This window comes from Phalangium opilio, unplaced genomic scaffold, assembly GCF_054372755.1.
Source record: "Phalangium opilio isolate 3A_F unplaced genomic scaffold, DU_Popi_V2 ptg000329l_1, whole genome shotgun sequence".
Lineage (NCBI taxonomy): Eukaryota > Metazoa > Arthropoda > Arachnida > Opiliones > Phalangiidae > Phalangium > Phalangium opilio.
In genome coordinates, this window is record NW_028324226.1 from 5,636,106 (window position 1) to 5,656,390 (window position 20,285).

At 39.3% G+C, this 20,285-nt stretch overlaps 4 protein-coding genes and 1 long non-coding RNA gene across 9 annotated transcripts; 2 read left to right on the forward strand and 3 right to left on the reverse strand.

Moving 5' to 3' along the window:
- The first annotated feature begins 24 nt into the window (after positions 1-24).
- Positions 25-747, forward strand: ATPsyndelta (ATP synthase, delta subunit). The gene is made up of 3 exons (XM_089859428.1): positions 25-164; positions 236-389; positions 474-747. Exons 1-3 carry the CDS (start codon positions 42-44, stop codon positions 683-685), a joined length of 489 nt encoding a protein of 162 aa, XP_089715554.1. The 5' UTR covers positions 25-41; the 3' UTR covers positions 686-747.
- Positions 473-8,796, reverse strand: LOC149610511 (E3 ubiquitin-protein ligase rfwd3.S-like). The gene is made up of 9 exons (XM_089859411.1): positions 8,341-8,796; positions 7,232-7,645; positions 6,230-6,315; positions 5,571-6,093; positions 3,985-4,142; positions 3,348-3,563; positions 3,085-3,277; positions 2,798-2,986; positions 473-1,272 (listed from the first exon to the last, which is right to left on the reverse strand). Exons 1-9 carry the CDS (start codon positions 8,518-8,520, stop codon positions 1,111-1,113), a joined length of 2,121 nt encoding a protein of 706 aa, XP_089715537.1. The 5' UTR covers positions 8,521-8,796; the 3' UTR covers positions 473-1,110.
- Positions 8,797-9,312: 516 nt separating this feature from the next.
- RpLP1 (Ribosomal protein LP1) lies at positions 9,313-10,233 on the forward strand. Its single transcript, XM_089859429.1, has 3 exons — positions 9,313-9,497; positions 9,811-10,015; positions 10,089-10,233. The coding sequence occupies exons 1-3, from the start codon at positions 9,429-9,431 to the stop codon at positions 10,160-10,162; spliced, it is 348 nt and encodes a 115-aa protein (XP_089715555.1). The 5' UTR covers positions 9,313-9,428; the 3' UTR covers positions 10,163-10,233.
- A 319-nt stretch (positions 10,234-10,552) lies between these two features.
- On the reverse strand, positions 10,553-20,263 carry qtc (GRIP domain-containing protein quick-to-court). 2 transcript variants are annotated; one of them, XM_089859412.1, is made up of 5 exons: positions 20,000-20,263; positions 13,295-13,974; positions 12,431-13,101; positions 12,183-12,317; positions 10,553-11,764 (listed from the first exon to the last, which is right to left on the reverse strand). In XM_089859412.1, exons 1-5 carry the CDS (start codon positions 20,025-20,027, stop codon positions 11,335-11,337), a joined length of 1,944 nt encoding a protein of 647 aa, XP_089715538.1. In that variant the 5' UTR covers positions 20,028-20,263; the 3' UTR covers positions 10,553-11,334. The 2 variants fall into 2 exon arrangements, with proteins under 2 accessions (XP_089715538.1, XP_089715539.1); XM_089859413.1 differs by lacking the exon at positions 20,000-20,263 and adding an exon at positions 14,694-14,764.
- LOC149610514 (uncharacterized) lies at positions 15,451-18,476 on the reverse strand. 4 transcript variants are annotated; one of them, XR_016376756.1, is made up of 5 exons: positions 18,136-18,476; positions 17,819-18,000; positions 17,572-17,756; positions 15,967-17,493; positions 15,451-15,904 (listed from the first exon to the last, which is right to left on the reverse strand). It is a non-coding gene; the product is annotated as an uncharacterized LOC149610514 (long non-coding RNA). The 4 variants fall into 4 exon arrangements; XR_016376757.1 differs by having other exon boundaries at positions 15,967-17,756; positions 17,951-18,000; XR_016376755.1 differs by having other exon boundaries at positions 15,967-17,756; positions 17,929-18,000.
- Positions 20,264-20,285: the final 22 nt, after the last annotated feature.

Below are 20,285 nucleotides of genomic sequence, written 5' to 3' on the forward strand. Positions count from 1 at the left end.
ATTCATTAATTCGAAAATAATTAAGTTTAATTTAATATAAAATGGCTCTATTTAGGAAGTTAACGTCCTCCCTAGTTTCCCCAATTCTTAGGCGATCATTGCAAACCTCGGCCCGTTCGTTTGCTGAGGGACAAATGCCTTTGACTTTTGCTTCTCCTACACATGTACTATAATAATGACCTTTTCACCTTTAAAATAAATTTTTCATGTTTAATAATGTATTTAAATATTTTAGGTTCATTATAACGGTGTCAGCGTTAAGCAAATTGATGTTCCATCATACAGTGGCAGCTTTGGCATTCTACCTAACCACGTTCCATCGTTAGCTGTTATTAAACCTGGATTAGTTACAGTTTACGAAGAAGGCGGAGATACTAAGAAGTTCTTTGGTAGATATATATCTAGATTTTGGTTACTTCTTACGTGCGTTGTAACCCAAAAATTTACTTTTTAATAATAATAATGTTTTACAGTCAGCAGCGGAACTATCAGCGTAAACGATGATTCCTCAGTTCAAGTTATCGCTGAAGAGGCTTATCCAATTGACCAACTTGACGCTCAAGCTTGCAAGGAGGGTCTTAGCAAAGCCCAACAATCCCTATCATCAGCTTCATCGGAAAGGGACAAGGCTGAAGCATTGATTTCAATTGAAACTTACGAAGCGCTAGTCAAGGCCGTTGAATAAATAAAAACAAAAAAAAAGATTATCGTTATAAAATAAAATAAATGTTCTACATTTTGAGAAAATATTGGTAGTTAATTTAATTTAAATTAATTTGGGAATCTAATTACCACATGTATCCTCTTGGCCCTGAAAGAAACTTTTACGAAAAATTAAAATCTAACGAGAAAAAAACTTTGGAATTTGGAATTTATATTTTAAAATTTCGTTACAATATAGCGAGTCATTAACCAAGTTATAGAAACTGAAAAGAAATTTTAACGTTACAATTAACATCTTTGGTTAATGAATTTTGTTTAAATTAATTAATTAATCAAACACAGTGAACTTCATTTACAATATTTACACATTCGGTAAAAAAATATATGAAATTTCCTCTTTTTATTTTATTTTAGGGATTATGTTTAATGTTTAATGTTTATAGTATTTTACACGGAATAGTTTTGATGTTTATAAAATCGCACTGATTCTTGGTTAATTGTTGCGAGGCAAAATGAATTGACGGCTGTGAAGTTCGCCACGTCTAAGACGGGATAATTAGAGTCCAATCTCGCTTTCTGCTTCCCATTACCCATATCCCAAATTAATGCCTAGAAAGAAAATTAGCAACACGCAGTTTATTATAGGTGTGAGAGTCCTCGGACCCCGCGGGTACACGTTCGAATCCTATGAAAACGACTCTGACCCCGCGGGTACGCGTTCGAGTCCTAGAGAACAACTACTCGGACCCTCGCGTACACGTTCGAGTCCTAGAGAAACGACTCGGGACCCGCGGTTACACGTTCGAGTCCTAGAGAAAAACGACTCGGACCCGCGGTTACACGTTCGAGTCCTAGAGAACAACTACTCGGACCCTCGCGTACACGTTCGAGTCCTAGAGAAACGACTCGGATTGCCGCGTACGCGTTCGAGTCCTAGAGAACAACTACTCGGACCCTCGCGTACGCGTTCGAGTCCCAGACAAACAACTACTCGGACCCCCTGTTACGAGTTCGAGTCCTAGAGAAAAACGACTCGGACCCGCGGTTACACGTTCGAGTCCTAGAGAACAACTACTCGGACCCTCGCGCACGCGTTCGAGTCCCAGACAAACAACTACTCGGACCCGCGGTTACACGTTCGAGTCCTAGAGAAAAACGACTCGGATCGCCGCGTACGCGTTCGAGTCCCAGAACAACTACTCGGACCCGCGGGTACACGTTCGAGTCCTAGAGAAAAACTACTCGGACCCTCGCGTACGCGTTCGAGTCCTAGAAAGACGACTCGGGTACGCGTTCGAGTCCTAGAAAGACGACTCGGGTACGCGTTCGAGTCCTAGAAAGACGACTCGGGTACGCGTTCGAGTCCTAGAAAGACGACTCGGGTACGCGTTCGAGTCCTAGAAAGACGACTCGGGTACGCGTTCGAGTCCTAGAAAGACGACTCGGGTACGCGTTCGAGTCCTAGAAAGACGACTCGGGTACGCGTTCGAGTCCTAGAAAGACGACTCGGGTACGCGTTCGAGTCCTAGAAAGACGACTCGGGTACGCGTTCGAGTCCTAGAAAGACGACTCGGGTACGCGTTCGAGTCCTAGAAAGACGACTCGGGTACGCGTTCGAGTCCTAGAAAGACGACTCGGGTACGCGTTCGAGTCCTAGAAAGACGACTCGGGTACGCGTTCGAGTCCTAGAAAGACGACTCGGGTACGCGTTCGAGTCCTAGAAAGACGACTCGGGTACGCGTTCGAGTCCTAGAAAGACGACTCGGGTACGCGTTCGAGTCCTAGAAAGACGACTCGGGTACGCGTTCGAGTCCTAGAAAGACGACTCGGGTACGCGTTCGAGTCCTAGAAAGACGACTCGGGTACGCGTTCGAGTCCTAGAAAGACGACTCGGGTACGCGTTCGAGTCCTAGAAAGACGACTCGGGTACGCGTTCGAGTCCTAGAAAGACGACTCGGGTACGCGTTCGAGTCCTAGAAAGACGACTCGGGTACGCGTTCGAGTCCTAGAAAGACGACTCGGGTACGCGTTCGAGTCCTAGAAAAACGACTCGAGTACCCGCACAGGCCTATACAATACGCTGGATTACGCTGTTTTAATAAATCTCTGCTGGATATTTGATAAAAAAACTTACGGCTTTGCTTGATTCATCTCCCGCACAGACTAACGGTGAATTTTGATTATTGGGGTCGAGGAATAATTGGGAACGAGAAATTTGAGTTTGAGTAGCGCCTCCATTAACCGAGTTCAGAATATCAAATTGGTAGTAATACCCCGATGGATTGTCTTCCAGAAGTGAATTTTTAGGGGATAATTCACCAAGCTATCAATACCAAATGGATGCGTGGATGGATAATTAATAAATTAGTAAATTACGCGTTTTCATCTTTGGTAATCGCAAATTCAACAGAGTATACTTGCCATATGCTTGACGCAAGTTTGGTTCAAAATTGGAGACGGACGTGAAGATAAAAGAATATGACCAGTTGAAGGTTCCAAACTCATGGACGTAAAACTTCCTTTCAAGCCTAATGGATGAGCAAAAAACTGTCCACCCGTTTTGCATTCGTAAAAGCAACCGCCTGAAAGTTGTAAAGCTAATAAGCCTCCAAAGCTAGTAATAAAAATAAATTAAAAATGATTAGTAATAATTAATTAGTTTGCGAGTTTTCTATATTATTTACCCCTTCTGTTTCATGTGACTTTGCTTGACGTACTGAAGCCTAACAACTGGCGAACTGGAACCAATAACGGGCGGAGGAATTTGTTTTACCGTATTCGATGGCATTCTGATATCCAATTGAACCACCTTCCCATTCCTCAGACCAACGTAAAATGAATTTGATTGAGTGTCATCTGTATTCCAAGCGCAACTCCAAGCCTCCATCTCCATAGGATATCTAATTAAGAAGTATTAATAAAAGATCAATGGCTTGAGGGTTGTCCATTTGGCAGGGTTCATAACAATTTTTGGAAAACAAATTTCCCTGAGATTTCCAGGTTTTTCCCCTATATGGAGTATCCTATGGAGCAAATGTTAACGAAGGGGGCAAATAGGACTATTACATAATCAAAGGACATCCCCGTATCTCTAATATAACCAGAGTTACGAGCCTCCAAAGTAAAGTGTAATGCTATTCCTATGGAGGGAGGGGGGTATGTTCACGAACATTTTGCTTAATTACTCGCCCCCTGTTTAACGTAAATTTCCCTGAATTTTACTAAAAATTCTAAATTTCCCCGAGGTTTTTGTCAACTATTTATTTCCCTGATTTTTCCAGGTTTGTATGAACCCTGATTTGGGTACTAATGAAACCTTACGTTTGTACCACAGAGTTGCTACGGACGTTGGTTAGTTTTACTGATTTGTCCATGGATGCTGATAAAATGAGAGAATCGTGATTATGAAAAGCAATATCCTTGATTTCCTTTGAATGCAGATGGACAAAATCAGTAGCTTTAAAATCTATTAATGAGATCTGAAAGAATACAAGAAACCATTTTATTTTTATGGAATATTTTATAGGTAGGCTGGGTGAGTACTCGTTTAAAGCGAGTCCATAGATAATAAACACCAGGATCAGAAGGTCGGGGGAGAGCTTGCCGCGCTTTGTACAAACTGGGTAGGTTCTACTTCCAGAAATCAGCGCATGCGTACGGCGAGTCATGCACGAAAAACGAGCGGGCAGACCTCGTCTGCGCAGAAGCGGAAGTCAACTGCAGAAGTTTGGCGTGCGCCCCCCCCCCCTCGCACAAGCGCGGCAAAGAGAGATACACTACGGAAGGCATACCTTCCGATCCTGGTGTTTATTATCTATGGCGAGTCTCGACCTGTGCGAGTACTCGCATGCGAGTCCGAGTACTCTCGTACTCGCAACCTGTTATCCTAGAAATTTTCGGGTACTCGCGAGTCCTCCGCAGGGCTAGTAACACTACTCGACAAGTCCATTTTTTTTCCTATGCGAGTCTTCTTTATATCTCTCTCTCTTTGTTGGGCAATTCGATTTCTTCTTCGTGAGGGGTCAACTAAAGCAACTACATGATGTCTTTCAGTACCTTAGGCCACTCGATCATGCGTTTAGAAGCGCATGATCGAGTAGGCTATGCCACTACACAACGCAGGTAATGACTGATATAGCGTTGTTTGACATGCGCCATAACCAGTAACGCATTACATTCCACAGTCAATGGCTAAGTTGCCACTTGTCAATTCGGGCGCTCTTATTCAAGGCTAGGAGAGTGTCTAATAGTTATTTTGTGATATTTCCATTCAAAATAATTTTTAAACTCAAATCATTGTTAATTACTTATTTTTAGTAATTAAGCGACTATTTTCAATGTAGACTCATTATACTCGGGAAAAAAAATATTTTTGGACTCGCATTAGACTCTATTAACAATATTTGACTTTTTTGTGGACTCGCGAGTACTGGGAAACAGGACTAGTCGAGTCCAGTTTTAAACTACTCGCGCTTGGACTCGCACACCTATTTATAAGGTTTCTTAAAATACTCGTACCAGAAGTGAGATGAGACTAGAAGTGGAGGGCTCTAGCATTGGTAATAGATCCTGGCACAAGTGAACAAATTTGAATATTTTAAGCCGCTTTCATCGCGCCTACACTACAGAGAAAAAAATTGGTCGAGTTCCAAAAACATTTCCTACCCCCTTCCCCTCAACCTAAAGCCGCGGAACACGAACGCGGTTGCTTGAATTTAGTTCGGCCGTCTACCACCACGAGCGTCTCACGTTTTGGAGGGGAAATTCTGAAACCGCCACTAGAGGGCCAACCGTTCGTGTGTTATCAAGAATATTCACTTTTGCCGAGTGAAGAATTTGGTTAGCTCAGTACTTCTAGTCTCTCATCTCACTTCTGCTTATACTTAAATTTCAATATTAATACAAACCTTTCTCACACCAAATCCAGGGAACAAATTATTTTTACTTGGTTGAGAGGCTAAAATAAGTGGTAAAACGTTTGACACTGCCATGAGACGACAACCACCCTCTTTACTAAGTTCCAAAGACTTTTCTAAGTTAAACACGGATCGCGGATGATTCTGAGTGGAGTTGGCTTGAGCCAAACCATTAACATGGACACCATTTGCTCCACTTTTATATCTAGCTTGTCTTAACTCTTCAATTGTTCTTTTATGCTCTATAAGCTCCTTCTTAAGTCTATTATTTTCTTCGATAGACATTTGCAATCTTAAAACAGACTGATTCTTTTCTAACTCCGCCCTTTTTCTAAGTTCTTGTTCAGCTTGAAGTTCTTTTACAGCTCGATCTCGTTCGGAAGTGTCCAATACTTTCAGATAACGCGCGTAAATTGGTCTTATGTCTTTTGATTTTGTAACTGCGTTGCACTGAGGGCATTTACCCTTTAAGACTCGACCAGTTGAACTGTTCTTCATCCATTTCTCAATGCAACTATTGATTGAACAATAAGAATAAGAGTTTTTGTAGAAATAATATTAATAACATTATATAATCAGCATCTCAGAAGAATTAAGCTTTTGTAAGAATTTTACGTTTGATAGTCTTCGTAATTATTAATTATACTCACAGCTTTCCAAATAAATGTCCACAAAGTAAAGATACTAATCGGTGCTCGCCTGAATTAGTCCATGGCTCAAAACATATAGGGCATGCCTAAAATACATATTAAATGTAGGCTTCAAAAACTAAGCAATGTAATAAGATTCCGATAATTATGATTAAAGGGATGTACAATGTGTTATAATGTAACAAATCAATCTTATCTTACATCATGTAGAGCTCTACTGAGCATGCGTGAATTTTGTAACATTACATTGCTTAGTTACTATTCCAGTAAATAGTAAAACTACTACTTGAAAATATACTTCCTGGCACGTCCCTACATTACACATACAATACAATCATAAGTTTATCACGTCTCTAAGTACACAAATATGGGTTACAACAGAGTAATTTCGGTTGAGAGGGGGAGTGAACTGTGTATCCCCTACGTTAGGGGCAACTTTGTACTAGAGAATACTATTTGCCCCCGGAAGGGAAGGGGAGGGGGGATGTCACTAAGGTAAGAGATAGAGGGTTATGACGTTGCCGTATATGGGAAAGAAATTACTCTACTGGGCATCTTAGGCAGGCTACTGTGACGTCAGAACTCGTATAGCGCTAAGATCCGAAGAGAGAAAAGTTTGAAATTTCTTTCGCGGTGCAGCCACCAAGCGGTCGAGACGATTACTAAATTGGTCTCATGAAAAAAAATCATCCAATGGAATAAAGGAGATTTTTACGTTTCGTATATGCAGGCATTGGGGGGAACGAATTTTACTTAAGCAACCCCAAAATCCCTCTCTCTCGTGAGATAGAAGCGGTTTCGGTCCTGAAACATTCTAAAAGGGATAAAAGAAACGCTAGGCTAGGCGGTACAATTTTGTATTGAAGTTGAGGTGATAAATGAAACGGAGAGAGTATAGGGTTTCATTAAAGGGAGACAGACAAACAGTATTGCCATAGGAGTAGCAGCCATTTCTCTACTTAGAGGCATGATAAACTTATGATACAATTTAAAGGTACTTACTTGACCATCATCTTCGCCACTTTTATCAAATGAATCGTTATGTTTGACTTTTTTGGATTGTGGTTCATCAGATTCCTTGGCGTCAGCTTGGTCTGGGGTTGTAGAATTGTTGTTTGGGGCTGGATTAGGATTGCCATCACCATTATCCCCACCTCGCTCCACAATCTCCGCTTCGTTAGCAACATATGGCCTTACTAGCCTTTGACTCAATAAATCTATACCAGGTAGATCAAATGCTGGAACTGGAGGGTCGTCTAGTGGTGGCATTGCATCTAGACGTTCTGGTAGAACAACACCATCTTCAATAACCATCACCACTTCAGCCTCGTCAATCACTTGTATCTCTTGCATGTCCATATCATCGTCACTTGTTTCAATGATAACAGGGCGCACTTCTTCATCCGAATCACTAGACTAAAGAAACAATATTTATAAAGAAAAATCATGGTACAGGGTTCATACAACTTTTGGAAAACAAATTTCCCTGAGATTTCCAGGTTTTTTCCCCATATACTTCCCTGAATTTTCCAGGTTTTTCCCGTATATGAAGTATCCTATGGAGCAAATGTTATCGAAAGAGGGGGATAAATAGGACTATAACATACTCAAAGGACACCCCCATATCTCTAATATAACCAGAGTTATGAGCCTCCAAAGTATAGTGTAATGTTAATCCTATGGAGGGTGGTATGTTTACGAATATTTTGCTCAATTACTCGGCCCCTGTTTGTCGTAGCCATACGTTTTTAGTATGGTTAGATGGGGGATAAATAGGACTATAACATAATCAAAGGACATCCCCGTATCTCTAACAGAACCAGAGTTATGAGCCTCCAAAGTTGGGTGTTATGTTAATCCTATGGAGGAGGTGTGTTTATGAACATTTTGCTTAATTACTCGGCCCTAGGCTGTTTGACGCAAATTTCCCTGATTTCCCTGAATTTTGCTAAAAATTCTAAATTTCCTTGAGTTTTCCCTGAGATTTTTGTCAACTACTTATTTCCCTGATTTTTCCAGGTTTTCCCGGTTTTCCAGGTTTGTATGAACCCTGATGGTATTTTGAAGTTTAGAATATAGGCCTATATATTATTATTATTATCATTACATACATCACTGCTATACTGTACTGTTGTTATACTGCTCTGGCTTTCGCCACTGGAATAGCTCACAGTGTCATCAGAATGAGAATCCGCTAAAAACTCATCTAAATCCAAATCTGAGCCTGTCATATCATAATCGTCGTCCGTAACCGAATTTGACGAGTTATCATCATCATCACTGTCTGGCATTGTTTGTTTGTTTTTTTCACTTTAAATTTCGAATTTCGATTGAAGATCCTTGCTGCATGTCCAAATACCACGGATAAAATACATAAAAAGCTGGCGCGCACTATTTGTATTTTATTCTTTATGGGACCTTTTCTACACTTGTTTATTTTCACAGACTTATTAATATATTTAAGTATCAATTTAATTGAAAACACGGGACGTATTTTGAATAAATTAATAAGTGTCAAAACCGTTGAATACCCCGTGGACTCATGGAGCGAAAACCATTTTTTTTAGTTTTCGAATAAGGGGTCAAAGGTCAAAACAGCTTTGCAAAGATTTTTGAACTGTTGCGGTCAGGGCCGGAAATAAGAAAAATTTCTTACAGGACATTTGTCCACTGGATTTTGGAAAAATAGTGTCGCATCTCCATAGTCAAGCTATCAAAACTTCGGAAAATTTATTGGTCAAAATGTCCAGTGACCCACTTAGTTTTTCTTAAAAAAAATTATGGGACATTTTAAAATTTTATTGGTCAATGTCCAGTGTCCTCTGCTTATTTCCGGCCCTGGTTGCGGTGTTTGTTGCCTAGCAAATTGAATTTGGGAAACTTCAGATTTTTTTTACCCCTGGTGGCTTATGTAAAACTAATAATGTGAGAAATCTCTCTAAGCTTTATTAGAGATACCGCTAGGGACAGGCACAAGTGAGCGCTTTAAAAAACCGAGTTTCCAACAAAAGTATTTCTATCATTACTTACCAATTCCTGCAGACTATTCTGATTAGTCTTTGGTTTTATCCTGACGTCATACTCGCACATTGCGCTTTTTCCGCCACAGTTCCACACTCCCACAGTGTTCCGTTCTCTCTTGAGCTAAGGCCGTGTTAAAGGCGACGAGCACTAAATAAGATTTTTAAATCAAATTAAAATGGCCAACGACGAATTAGCCTGCGTTTACAGCGCTTTAATCCTTCAAGATGATGATATCGCAGTCACGGTAAATACATTTTTTAAACGATTCTATTCTATTCCCAAAAAAATTCAACATAAGCCTTTGACACGTGTTGTGTAGTCGTCATTGATTCATTCGGGCTTAAGACGCATTACCCATGATTTTTGAGGACTAATTAACGAAATTAATGCTCATAAATGCAATAAAATAATAGTAAAATTATTAGAAGACGATCAAATTGATTTCAGATCTATAGTTATTTTCTTTAAGCTGCTTTACACTGTTTGGATGTACTTGGATTTATGTTCCATGTGGGTTATGACGCTCTAACCGCGTACCATTTATTTTTCTTCCATAGGCCGAAAAGATTAACACCATTTTAAAAGCCGCGAATGTTGAAGTGGAACCATATTGGCCTGGCCTTTTCGCCAAGGCATTGGAAGGTTTAGACGTTAAGAGCTTAATCTCTAATGTTGGTTCCGGGGTTGGAGCTGCTCCCGCAGGTGGTGGTGGTGGAGCTGCCCCTGCTGCTGGCGGAGCACCCGCTGCTGGTGGAAAAGAAGGTAAGATTATCATTATACTTTACCAAATTACGTGCATTGTAACTCATTTGTCTTCTTTATTACCCATGTTCAGAAGCTAAGAAGGAAGAGAAGAAAGAATCGGAATCCGAAGAAGACGACGATATGGGCTTCGGTCTTTTCGATTAAAAACTTCATTCCAATTTTGGAATTTTGTAAATTTTCCAGACAATAAAAAAAAACGCTTTTTATTAAAGCAACATTGAAATATTTTTTATTTTTAAATTTTATCTTCACTATTCTTACAATCTTCTATACGAAAAATAATAATCACAACCCAGATTTCAATAATATATTTATAAAAACTTAATAAAAATAAGTGTAAATAATGTGGTCTTTAAATTTCATCTCGTGACCCAGGGCCATTTCTTTAAATATTTGTGGATTAATTTTTTTTCGGGGGAAAAAACCTTGGTAGATAATTTAAGAAAATATAAATTACGTTACCAAATAAATCATCACCTGGTCTTAAATTAAATTCAGCCTTAAAATAGACAATAAATAAAAGTCTTTCAAATAGATTGGTTAACACATTCAATCGTAAAGCTTTTCTATTGAGATGCTTTACAAGAATACATACAGATATGACAAGGAATAAATAACTGCATTTCCCAGTGGGTTTACTTTTTGGACTATTTTAAAACAAAGGCTACAGTGATAAACCCTTCGATAAGCCAAGGGAAGTTGGTGCAGTGACCAGTATCGAATATCAAAGATAATTTGACCTCTGAACTATCATTCTATAACCCTCTACACAGCACCATAAGTTTATAAGATATGTTACATAATTATGACACTTCGTTACGCTCGAAACTTACTGAGCACTTCGTTACGCTTGAGACTTACAGTTCGAGCTAGTTCGAGAACGAAGCGAGAATTGACTACACTCCTTAAATTTTGCAGTCCATCTTCCTATTTAGTCTGTACTAAACCTTTGACAGCGCCTCACCATCACCAGTCGTTACTTTGCGAGAATCTATGACCCACGTTACTTCATGACAAGCTCTCAGTACAGTAACCAGTGACGAACTTATGGAACATATCTTATGCACTTTGACAGCACCTAAGTCCTAATAACGCAGAAATCGTAACACCAGATGTTTAGCATAGTACAACTGGCGATACTGTTGACGTTTATGAATGATCGATGTCTATGTATCCTTGATATTTGATACTTGATACTTGAAGTTCCAGATTTTAGAAATAAATTTGTTCGCGTTTGCCAGAAGGCAAAGAGATAATTTCAATGGGGTAATATTAGGAAGTTCGAGCGTAGGAATGATGGCGCCAAGTGTGATTAATTAAACCAAACGGATATTCTTTCTAATCGCTTTGGCCACATTTTTCTTCTCCGCTTCGGAAAACCCGAGAATGCTTTCTATCGCTTGCAAGTGACCCTTATTATCCTTTTCAGTCAGGTAATAGTAAACGGCGTCTTTCAAGAACTTCAGGGTGTATTCGGCGGACCTGTCGCTGGAGTGGTAAGCTCCCGAAGCGAAATTCTCGGCGGCCTGTTGCGAGGTCATTGGGTTGGAATTTGGCGCGATACCCGATCCTCCGCTCTTTCTTCTGTATAACTCGCAACGATATAGTTCCTTCATCTGTTCCAAATCGTGCTCGGCTCGGTGCAATTGCTGCAACAATTCGGGTACAGATACCCTTTTTGGCGCCTTGTGTGCAAACTCCAGAACTTCGTCGGCGTGTTCGAATTTCGCAGCCTCTTGGCCCTTACTGAAAGAGGGTTTATTGATACGGTTACAGCCGTTCTCTCTTATGACGCTCGCACCGAAGACATTCTTCCCAATATGTTTTTTAAATAAAAGATCACGGATTTGATTTTCTCACTGGTCTCGAACGTTTTATTTATACTATTGACGTGGGCGATATGTATCGCGAGTACAAACATACACTGGCAAATAGGAACTATAAAAACACTCGTACATTCTTTCTTTAACTTAAAATATATATATTAATTGCAATAATAATAATAATAAAGAATGTGTAAAATATCAAAGAGAAGCTTCCGGTTTTATAGTATTCTTTGGAATAAGTATTTATTTATGTTAGTGGTCATTTCGATTTTCCGTGGTCGAGTGTCTTAGGATATGACGACGGTCAGAGAAGAGAGAAACAAATAAAGAGTACAAACCGGTACATCTTGAGATACATTTGACTGTGCCATTCCTCCTGGCAGGACATCTCTTTCCTCAGCTCTGAGACTTGAGTGTCCAATACCCTGATACGTTCCAAAGATTTTTCGTAAGCCGATCGCACCTCGAAGTACCTGTGTAAACAAGTTATAAAAAAATTGAGAGCAGCTACGCATCGAGCTTCTCCAATATGCAAAATCATTTTTATCGTGTACCCATAACCAAGTCCAGGATACTGCGCACATACCTTGAATTAAGCTCACTGAGTTTCTGTAGCAGATCTTCAACTTTGTTGTTGTGTTTCTCCTTCATGTCTTGACATTCCATGGCGTGATTGCGTCTTATATTTTCCAAGGATTGCCAAAGGGTATTTGGAGCTTCGTTTAAGCTAGAAGTTCCAGATGCCTGATTATTGAAGCTGCAGCTCAAACTTGAATTGTACTGATCCTTGTAGCAACCCTCCTTGTCGTCCTCGTAGTCGAGACTGCATGGGACGTCCGTTTGAGTTTCCCGGCAACTATTGCGGGGTTTTTCCATATCCCTTTTCTCCAGTTTGTTCGTTCGATGAGATCGTTCGCTGCAACGGGAACTTTGGCTCGAAACTGATCTTTCCGAGATGGCTGATTCCCGAACTCCGCGCTCTTCCGTGGGGCTGACCATGACTTCCGATATGGAAGATCCTGACATTGGCCGGCTATCATTGTCTAAGAGATCATTGAGGATTCCGCTATCCTCCAATATGTTGGTGTTACGAATTTTCACGTCTGGAGTGCGGGAACCGTCTTCCCGGCCTTCAGTTTCGTCAATGCAGTCTAAGGAAAGTTTCGACGGTTCCGCTTCTTGGTGGTTCGGCCCAGTCGCCTCGGTCACGGGTAAGGGACTTTCGCATATTTGACTTCCGTTACCCGATACGACGCTCTAAAAGGAAGAGAATCAACACGACCCCTCTTAATACATCACTCTCATAACCTATTATGCCTATGATAACGGACTTCACTTCTTATGGCGGAACCAAACTATATCGCCATAAAATCCATTGTCAAGGTTAAGACTATCTTAATTACCCGGGCCTAATTATAAACGAGGAAAGTGATAAGAATAAATTACTTACGTAAGAAAATCTCAGTCTTTCAACTTCAGCCTTAAGTCGTTCTACCTCGACCGATTTCTCCTCACATCCTCTTGTGGCCCTGACCAAAGCCGCTTTCAACTGGCGTATTTGTCGATCTTTCCTTTGGGTCGGGGTTAAGTACTTTTCATCTGTTTGTGGAACGGGCCTCTGACAATGCAAGACGTACTTCTTCCTGCCCAGGCTAGCTGAAGACCTTCGACCCGATACTGTGCTTCCAAGATCACAAGAAGCCAGACTATTGTTGGAACTGGCGTAGGACTTCATAGAAGACGCGTCGTCCTCCTCAAACTCAGAAGAACTTCTTCGATGATGGTGAAGTAAACCATTCGACTCTTTGGTGTTATTCGTCGTCAGATTTGTGGCCCTTTCCATACTGCAACTGAAGGAGTGGCTCCGGCGCAGAGGTAGACCCGACTTGCCATTCAACCCATTGACATTCCCATTTTTGTCTTTGTTATTTATATTGATGGAAGAAATAGAATTGACGTCCGATTTCTTTAAGCGCAATGAAGCGGATCTTTGAAGACGTGGAATGTGGCTAACTTGGCGCGAAGCCGAACGTACAAAGTGGTTTGAGTGGTTTTCTTTGGTCATTGTGTTGGGGGCAACCGCCGTTGGTTTTACAGCGGTGCCGACTATGTTGTCTTTAGTAGACGAGGCTGGAATTTAAATTAAATAATGTGCAATTGAACCACCGTCACACACTGTTAGAAATGTATAAGCTCAATATCGCAACTTTTTCAACTAAAAACCTTATAAACAATTAATTAAGTCTTCCGAAATTAACTAAAGCGCGTTGAAGAAATCCCTGACGTCGAAGGCATGGTATTTCGCGATTCGCGTTTACACCTCGCATAAGCATAAACGCAATTGTACGCGACAATTAAAGGGGTTTTTAAGACCACAAGTTCGCGATGAGTGCGTATGTTGTACTTCACACACTGCACCCGGCTCAGACGCAAATAACTAAAATATAAAGTTTTGTCGCTAGACGGACGTTGCTAAAATGAGTTCACCACTTCATTTCCCTATGGTGATTCTAGAATATAAAATTTACTGATCTAACTAAATCCGATATTCAATAAATTACGATTACGACTAAGCGCTATTGAAAATTTGCAACCACGTACAGTCACAAACGGAATTCCTAAAAGTGGGTCTAACGTTCAACGAAACCCAAAATTACGGTGCTATTGCGACAACTTACAAAAAAAATTATGATAAATAAAACGATTTTCCGCTAAACTTGCTACGTAATTTATTAGAGGTAGTTACCGAAAACAATAACCCAGCTTTAGAAAAAATGTTTTGAAAGGAAGTTAATAATATTTACCCACATACGTAAACAATTTTCCTGACAAAATATTAAGTAGCTTACTTCAAAAAAGGAGGAAATATTTGGACGACTAGAGTGAATCGAGTTTTAAATTTAAAATGCTTTTACTTCTGGGTGGAAACTTCGGCCGTATTCTGCAGAAAAGTTAAGCTCCTCCTTCTGCCCTTGGCTCGCTGGTTGGACAATCAACCATTGCCCTTGGCCTTTTAATTGGCTACGTCTACCGATGACGTTCCATGCCTTGGCTCAGTGATTGGAGGTTCAACTGGCAAAAATAAGCCTTTGAATTCAGTTCAGTTTGAGTTTCAAGTTGAACCAAATTTCGGTGTAAGGTCAGTGTACAGTGTAAATTTGTCGCCAAAGGTCAGTGCTGCAACCTTTCACCCGAAACGTTTAAGCTATTAACGCCACCTATCATTTGAACTGAATAGTAATTTCGTGCCGTCTGCTCTTTTTTAATTTTAAATGACGTCAACGTATTTGAGACAGCCGCTTGTTAAGGTAACATCGTTAAATGTTGAGTAAGTTATATATTTTCACGTAAATAATGTGCTTGACATATTTACATATGAAAAATTAAAAACCAATTGTAATTGCTGAATTAAGTATTAAACGTCAAATCTTTCCCTGTTTCCATGTTGTTACTTTGATAACATCGAACCACAACTACCTAAGCCTAATGAAGGCATAAGGTGAAGGGCACACAGATTTTTGTGTCAGTAGTTATATTGGTAATGGTGAAACAGTAATTTTTTCATTCCTGTGTAATTTATCTTCAAATTTTGAAGTTGTAATTACATTTATATGTTCTAACATTGGTAAGATTTATTTGTAGTTATTGTATTGAATTATACATAGTAATGAAACATGTTTAAAAAACTGAAAAAGGCGCCACATTCCCTCTATGAGTTGAAGGTTGTACCCTTGTTGGTCATCAGTGACACGCCCAAGAGAGGACAAAGATGTGATAACATATCACAAAGCAGGTAAATGATGTCCAGCGCCAAGAGAGAACCCTTTCCCGAGGTGAGAATGAAAGGCATTCCTCAACAATATTCCACTTGTTATAGAAGAACGTGAAGCTCTGCGTATTGCAAATTTGGTACGTTCTCGTAATGTATTAACCATGTTATTAACATTATTTTTTGTTGCAAGTGGGTGCAAGCTTCTTGAATAGCCTTCCTCCAGTTTTTGCTGAAGATTCCTCAAAGAGCCTTCAGCTTTCCATGAACATGGTGCTCATCCACTTGCCACTGAAGAACACAGAAATGGTCATAAGAATGGTTTCTATTCAATGTAGGGTATAATAGTCCACCTTCTGAAAATTTCATTTGGACATTTTTTTGAGATAGAGGGTTGCTGCAAAGTCAGTTAACCATTAAGAGTTACTGCGGTGTCCTTTTAATTTTATTCTTCACTTCAACATTTCATTGTTATTTTTTCCATCATTCCTTGCTATTGTTTCAGCATGCATGGCCTTCCTTTATTGTTTCATTTATAAATGGGCTAAACGTTTTTAAAGCTTAGTCACTGCCTAGTAAGAAAAGCAAAGAAACGCTCATAGCTTCTGCTAATGCATGTTTGGATGGCCTTCTCATGTTTCCGTCTGTTTGGCAAATAATGACTGAAAATGAAAGGTCTAGGAATGAATACGAAAAGCTAAGGTTTGAAAATTAAAGGTTTAGACTGGAAACCGAGAGTATTCAAGCCAACATCATGACCGAAGTGAAAAATTGCAACCTGAAAATAATGACTAGTTTTGATTTTTGAAGACATGCTCAAGCGAAGCATGTTCTACTTTACTGTAGATAATTTTCTAAATGCCATGATAGGTTGTTTGAATAACGTCTCCCTGTATTTCGATTATTTTCAATGCTCAATTTGGCATGCACTTTCTTCATGACGGCATGAACTCTCTCTGATTATTGTATTCTCCTTTGTGATTTTATAGTACTCATTGTTGATATTCTATTAATTAATTTTCACCAAAGTTTCTTTAATATCCAATTTGACACGTACTTTTTCTCATTCTCTCATTATAAATAGTTATTTTTCGCGTTTAATCCATTTAATTTATTTGCCTGTATTTAATGATTTATTTCTCGCATACGTGTTAGTTTACTGTTAACTTATATTGTAATTTAGTAGACGCTTCATTTAATAAGCCAATTAAATTTATTGCATGGGTTATATGCATGCATTGAGTAATTTATTAGATAGGCATAGACTTCATAACATTTTTTAAATTATTTGGATTTTTGTTATCATTGACTGTTTATGTTATTAAAAGGGTTTGTGAGCCTGTGTGGATAGTGCTTGTCATCCTCATAGAGCTAAGTGGAGCCGGGGAGGGGTTTAAAAAAGAAGACAAAGTCTGTTACCGCCTTTAATGCTTTAAAACCGTTAATGGCATGTTTTCAATCTGTTCACATTAGAATTATGTTGATGATGTCTAGCCTTTACTCAAGATGACATTATTTATAACCAGCATGCCAGCACCCAATCAGTCCCGATACGCTCTCAAACCCAAAAATTTGGCAATTTATTTTCCACGTGTATTAAACTTTACATATTTCTGACTGTCAAGAGTTCATTGCTCTTTTCTGTTGCATGATTGCAATTTACATCCTCCGAAGTCTTCATGACCACATACCTATTTTAAATATAACTATTCTATTGTCAGAGCCAATAGTGGCTTAGACTGATGAAGACCCTCGGGTCGAAAGCTTTCCGCTTGTTATATTTATTAGAAAAATTTTACTTCTAATAAAGTATTAAATCATTACCATGAGTTTTTCTTCGCAAAATTAGTCTTTCTCTATTCTATTGTCATTCATTAGACCTATTTCAGATTTACCATATTCATATTAAGAGCAACAAAGGGGTGATTATACCAATTGCTGCATACTGAAATGCTTACTTTTCAAGTAACTGTTCATTGGGAAGGTGTAAATATGGTTACTGGTTATGTTTTATAAGTTATGTCGACTTGCAGTTGTAAAGCGCTAAGCGGATGATCCGCGACTTCCAGTGTTAGTTGTCAAATGGCTTGACACTCAGTGTCTGGATAAGCTTGTTCGTCAGCAGTTGGAAGATATACCTCGTCTGAGAGAGGAAAGGATAAATATTGATTAAAGGGTATGGGTGTATCTCGCTCATCAACACACCATTCCATGAGAATATGATAAGTGCGAAATTGTTAGTGCCACAAGAGCATGAACGAATCATAGAGTTGCTCTTGCCAAGTGCTCAAATAAGGCTTTAACCATTCACTTACCACGGGCGAACAGCCCTCTCACTTTTTTTACTGCAGTGACTTCTTTCCTGCGATCGACAGTTGCCACACAATCTGAACAATAAATAAATCATAATAGAAATAAATTAAATGGTGTGTTTTTATTTAAATCGGATTTTTAAGGGGGAAAATTAAAGAGTTTAGTTGAATACTTCATAAATTAATTAATCCTTCATAAATTACACTCACCACTTTACTCGACACGTTGATCAACGTCGGGAGGTTGATCAAAAGTGTTGAAATGTCGTCTGCTGTAAGTGCGTTCAGCACATAGCGTTACCGAAGCAACCATTAAAACCGGTGTTTAACCGGTAACTCATTTGTCGGTTTATGAAACAACATTTTGAATTTGGTGTATAAATTTGATAGTTTACATCTGAGTCTGCGCGGAATTTGCACCAATCACTGAGCCAAGGCATGGAACGTCATCGGTAGACGTAGCCAATTAAAAGGCCAAGGGCAATGGTTGATTGTCCAACCAGCGAGCCAAGGGCAGAAGGAGGAGCTTAACTTTTCTGCAGAATACGGCCGCTGGAGACTACCTTCGGGACTTTTTCTTGAATCATAATTTTTCTAATTTCTTCTTTTTACACGCGACACGCTTTTAGACAAGATATCTTAAAGACGGTATGAGTGTAACTTGATATTTATTGAACCGTGATCATTTTGTGAGGGATAAAAAAATTTTAGGAAGGGGGAAATTTGAAAAGGGGTACTGGAGTGTGAACTTCCCAGAGATTTTTAATCATGTTTTGAGAGGGTAGGAAAATAAACTGAAGTTATGAGTTTGCCGTTATGAGCACTTTCAACTTCGAGGGGCTAATCACTCTTGCATTTCCTGTACACTGATTAAGGGTTAATTTTATTCATTTCAAAGTTCAAGTCGAGGTCCGCGGATTACGAAAAAGGGGCGTCATGTTATGTTTGTCTGAAGGGTTTCACCATATCCATGTAAATGTATGCCCTAAGGTTTCATTATACTGTTTTTCGTAATAATAAGACTCCACATACTGTCAATTTACAAGTCAAATTATTTGTGGGTGTGTATGGTTCAGAGCACTGTATTTATATTGTTGGCAACCTTGAAAAACATTTCCCATTCTCAATCCAAAATTGTACAAAGTTGGTAACATATTGGCGAGGGGTAAATCAATTGATTCATTTACTTATTGTAATCTTTGTACATGGCTGTACCTTTGACTGTACTAAATATATTACGCGTAATCTGTAATCGGTATATAGTGACTCCATAAGTTCATAAGCTACGTCCCATAAGTTTGTCACTGGTTACTGAGAGCTTGTCATAAAGTAACGTAGGTGAGACGTCATACATTCTCTTAAAGCGACGCCTGGTGAGGCGCTGTCAAAGGCTTAGTACAGACTAAATAGGAAGATGGACTACAAAACCCAATGTAGTAAAAGCTCGTGTCGTTCTCCAACTAGCATTGGCAGTGTCATACTTATGGAACCGCTTATAAACTTATGGTGACTCTATAGTGATTTGCCCCTCGCATATGAGATAATAGAAGGAGATTTAAATTTAACCCTGCTTCCTCATCATAATTAAAAATTTTGGGTACACTGACCACCTTTGTTCAGTGTTGGCATTTTCTTTAAATAATTGGGTTGAAAACTAACTAGCTTATCTTTAAGGACGATGGTAGTACCAGTGCAAGACAAGTAATGTCTTCAGTCTAATTTACTTTTGTTTTCGCTAAAATTAAGTCTTTTCGGTCAACCAACTCGTTAATTTCTCTTTTTTTAAAAAAGAAAGGGCATTCGTCGCCCCCTTCTCACGAAAGAACACGTCCGAACTGCACAAAATCATCGATTGTCAAGGCAATTAACTTTTTTTGGCAAGCCGCGTCTTCCGAAATAAGTCCACCGACTTTATTTTGATTATGATTAAATATTTTCCGAAGTTCCGGTGTAATGCGCAACAACAGAGGCCAATAAACTTATAGGCCTGATCGGAATGTTAAGTGATAGTCTTTACCCCCAACCTTATTAAAGTAACCTGATCCAAAACGATAAAAATATTCGCTCTACTTACAATTACCGTTGTCATCCATGTTTACCATACTACAATATGCAGCCGCTTATGATGAAACGATTTGCCAAGGCTTAAGAAAACGTAGCTACGACATTATTTCATTCATTTGTTTCACTCCAGCTTTACAATAAATAGACAAGACTAGTCACTCGATTCGCGAGTATTTCAATGACATTTAAATAAATCACGATAATAAATTAGAGAGTATTTAATGGTCCATTTTTCTCCACCACTATAGTACCATCAATCCGAACGGTGGAGTTCGCAGCTGTTTCGGTAAATCGGT

What these genes read in the sequence shown, in the direction of transcription:
- ATPsyndelta (XM_089859428.1), top strand. Translation starts at nt 42, where the DNA reads ATGGCTCTATTTAGGAAGTTAACGTCCTCCCTAGTTTCCCCAATTCTT. An exon ending in CTTTTGCTTCTCCTACACAT is followed by an intron (nt 165 to 235) that starts GTACTATAATAA and finishes TAAATATTTTAG; the next exon opens with GTTCATTATAACGGTGTCAG. An exon ending in AGATACTAAGAAGTTCTTTG is followed by an intron (nt 390 to 473) that starts GTAGATATATAT and finishes AATGTTTTACAG; the next exon opens with TCAGCAGCGGAACTATCAGC.
- qtc (XM_089859412.1), bottom strand. Translation starts at nt 20,027, where the DNA reads ATGGTAAACATGGATGACAACGGTAATT. An exon ending in AAAGACTGAGATTTTCTTAC is followed by an intron (nt 13,102 to 13,294) that starts GTAAGTAATTTA and finishes TCTTCCTTTTAG; the next exon opens with AGCGTCGTATCGGGTAACGG. An exon ending in CTCAGTGAGCTTAATTCAAG is followed by an intron (nt 12,318 to 12,430) that starts GTATGTGCGCAG and finishes TTGTTTACACAG; the next exon opens with GTACTTCGAGGTGCGATCGG.
- RpLP1 (XM_089859429.1), top strand. Translation starts at nt 9,429, where the DNA reads ATGGCCAACGACGAATTAGCCTGCGTTTACAGCGCTTTAATCCTTCAA. An exon ending in ATGATGATATCGCAGTCACG is followed by an intron (nt 9,498 to 9,810) that starts GTAAATACATTT and finishes TTTCTTCCATAG; the next exon opens with GCCGAAAAGATTAACACCAT. An exon ending in CGCTGCTGGTGGAAAAGAAG is followed by an intron (nt 10,016 to 10,088) that starts GTAAGATTATCA and finishes ACCCATGTTCAG; the next exon opens with AAGCTAAGAAGGAAGAGAAG.
- LOC149610511 (XM_089859411.1), bottom strand. Translation starts at nt 8,520, where the DNA reads ATGCCAGACAGTGATGATGATGATAACTCGTCAAATTCGGTTACGGAC. An exon ending in CAGTACAGTATAGCAGTGAT is followed by an intron (nt 7,646 to 8,340) that starts GTATGTAATGAT and finishes TTGTTTCTTTAG; the next exon opens with TCTAGTGATTCGGATGAAGA. An exon ending in GAGATGAATCAAGCAAAGCC is followed by an intron (nt 1,273 to 2,797) that starts GTAAGTTTTTTT and finishes TTTTCTTTCTAG; the next exon opens with GCATTAATTTGGGATATGGG.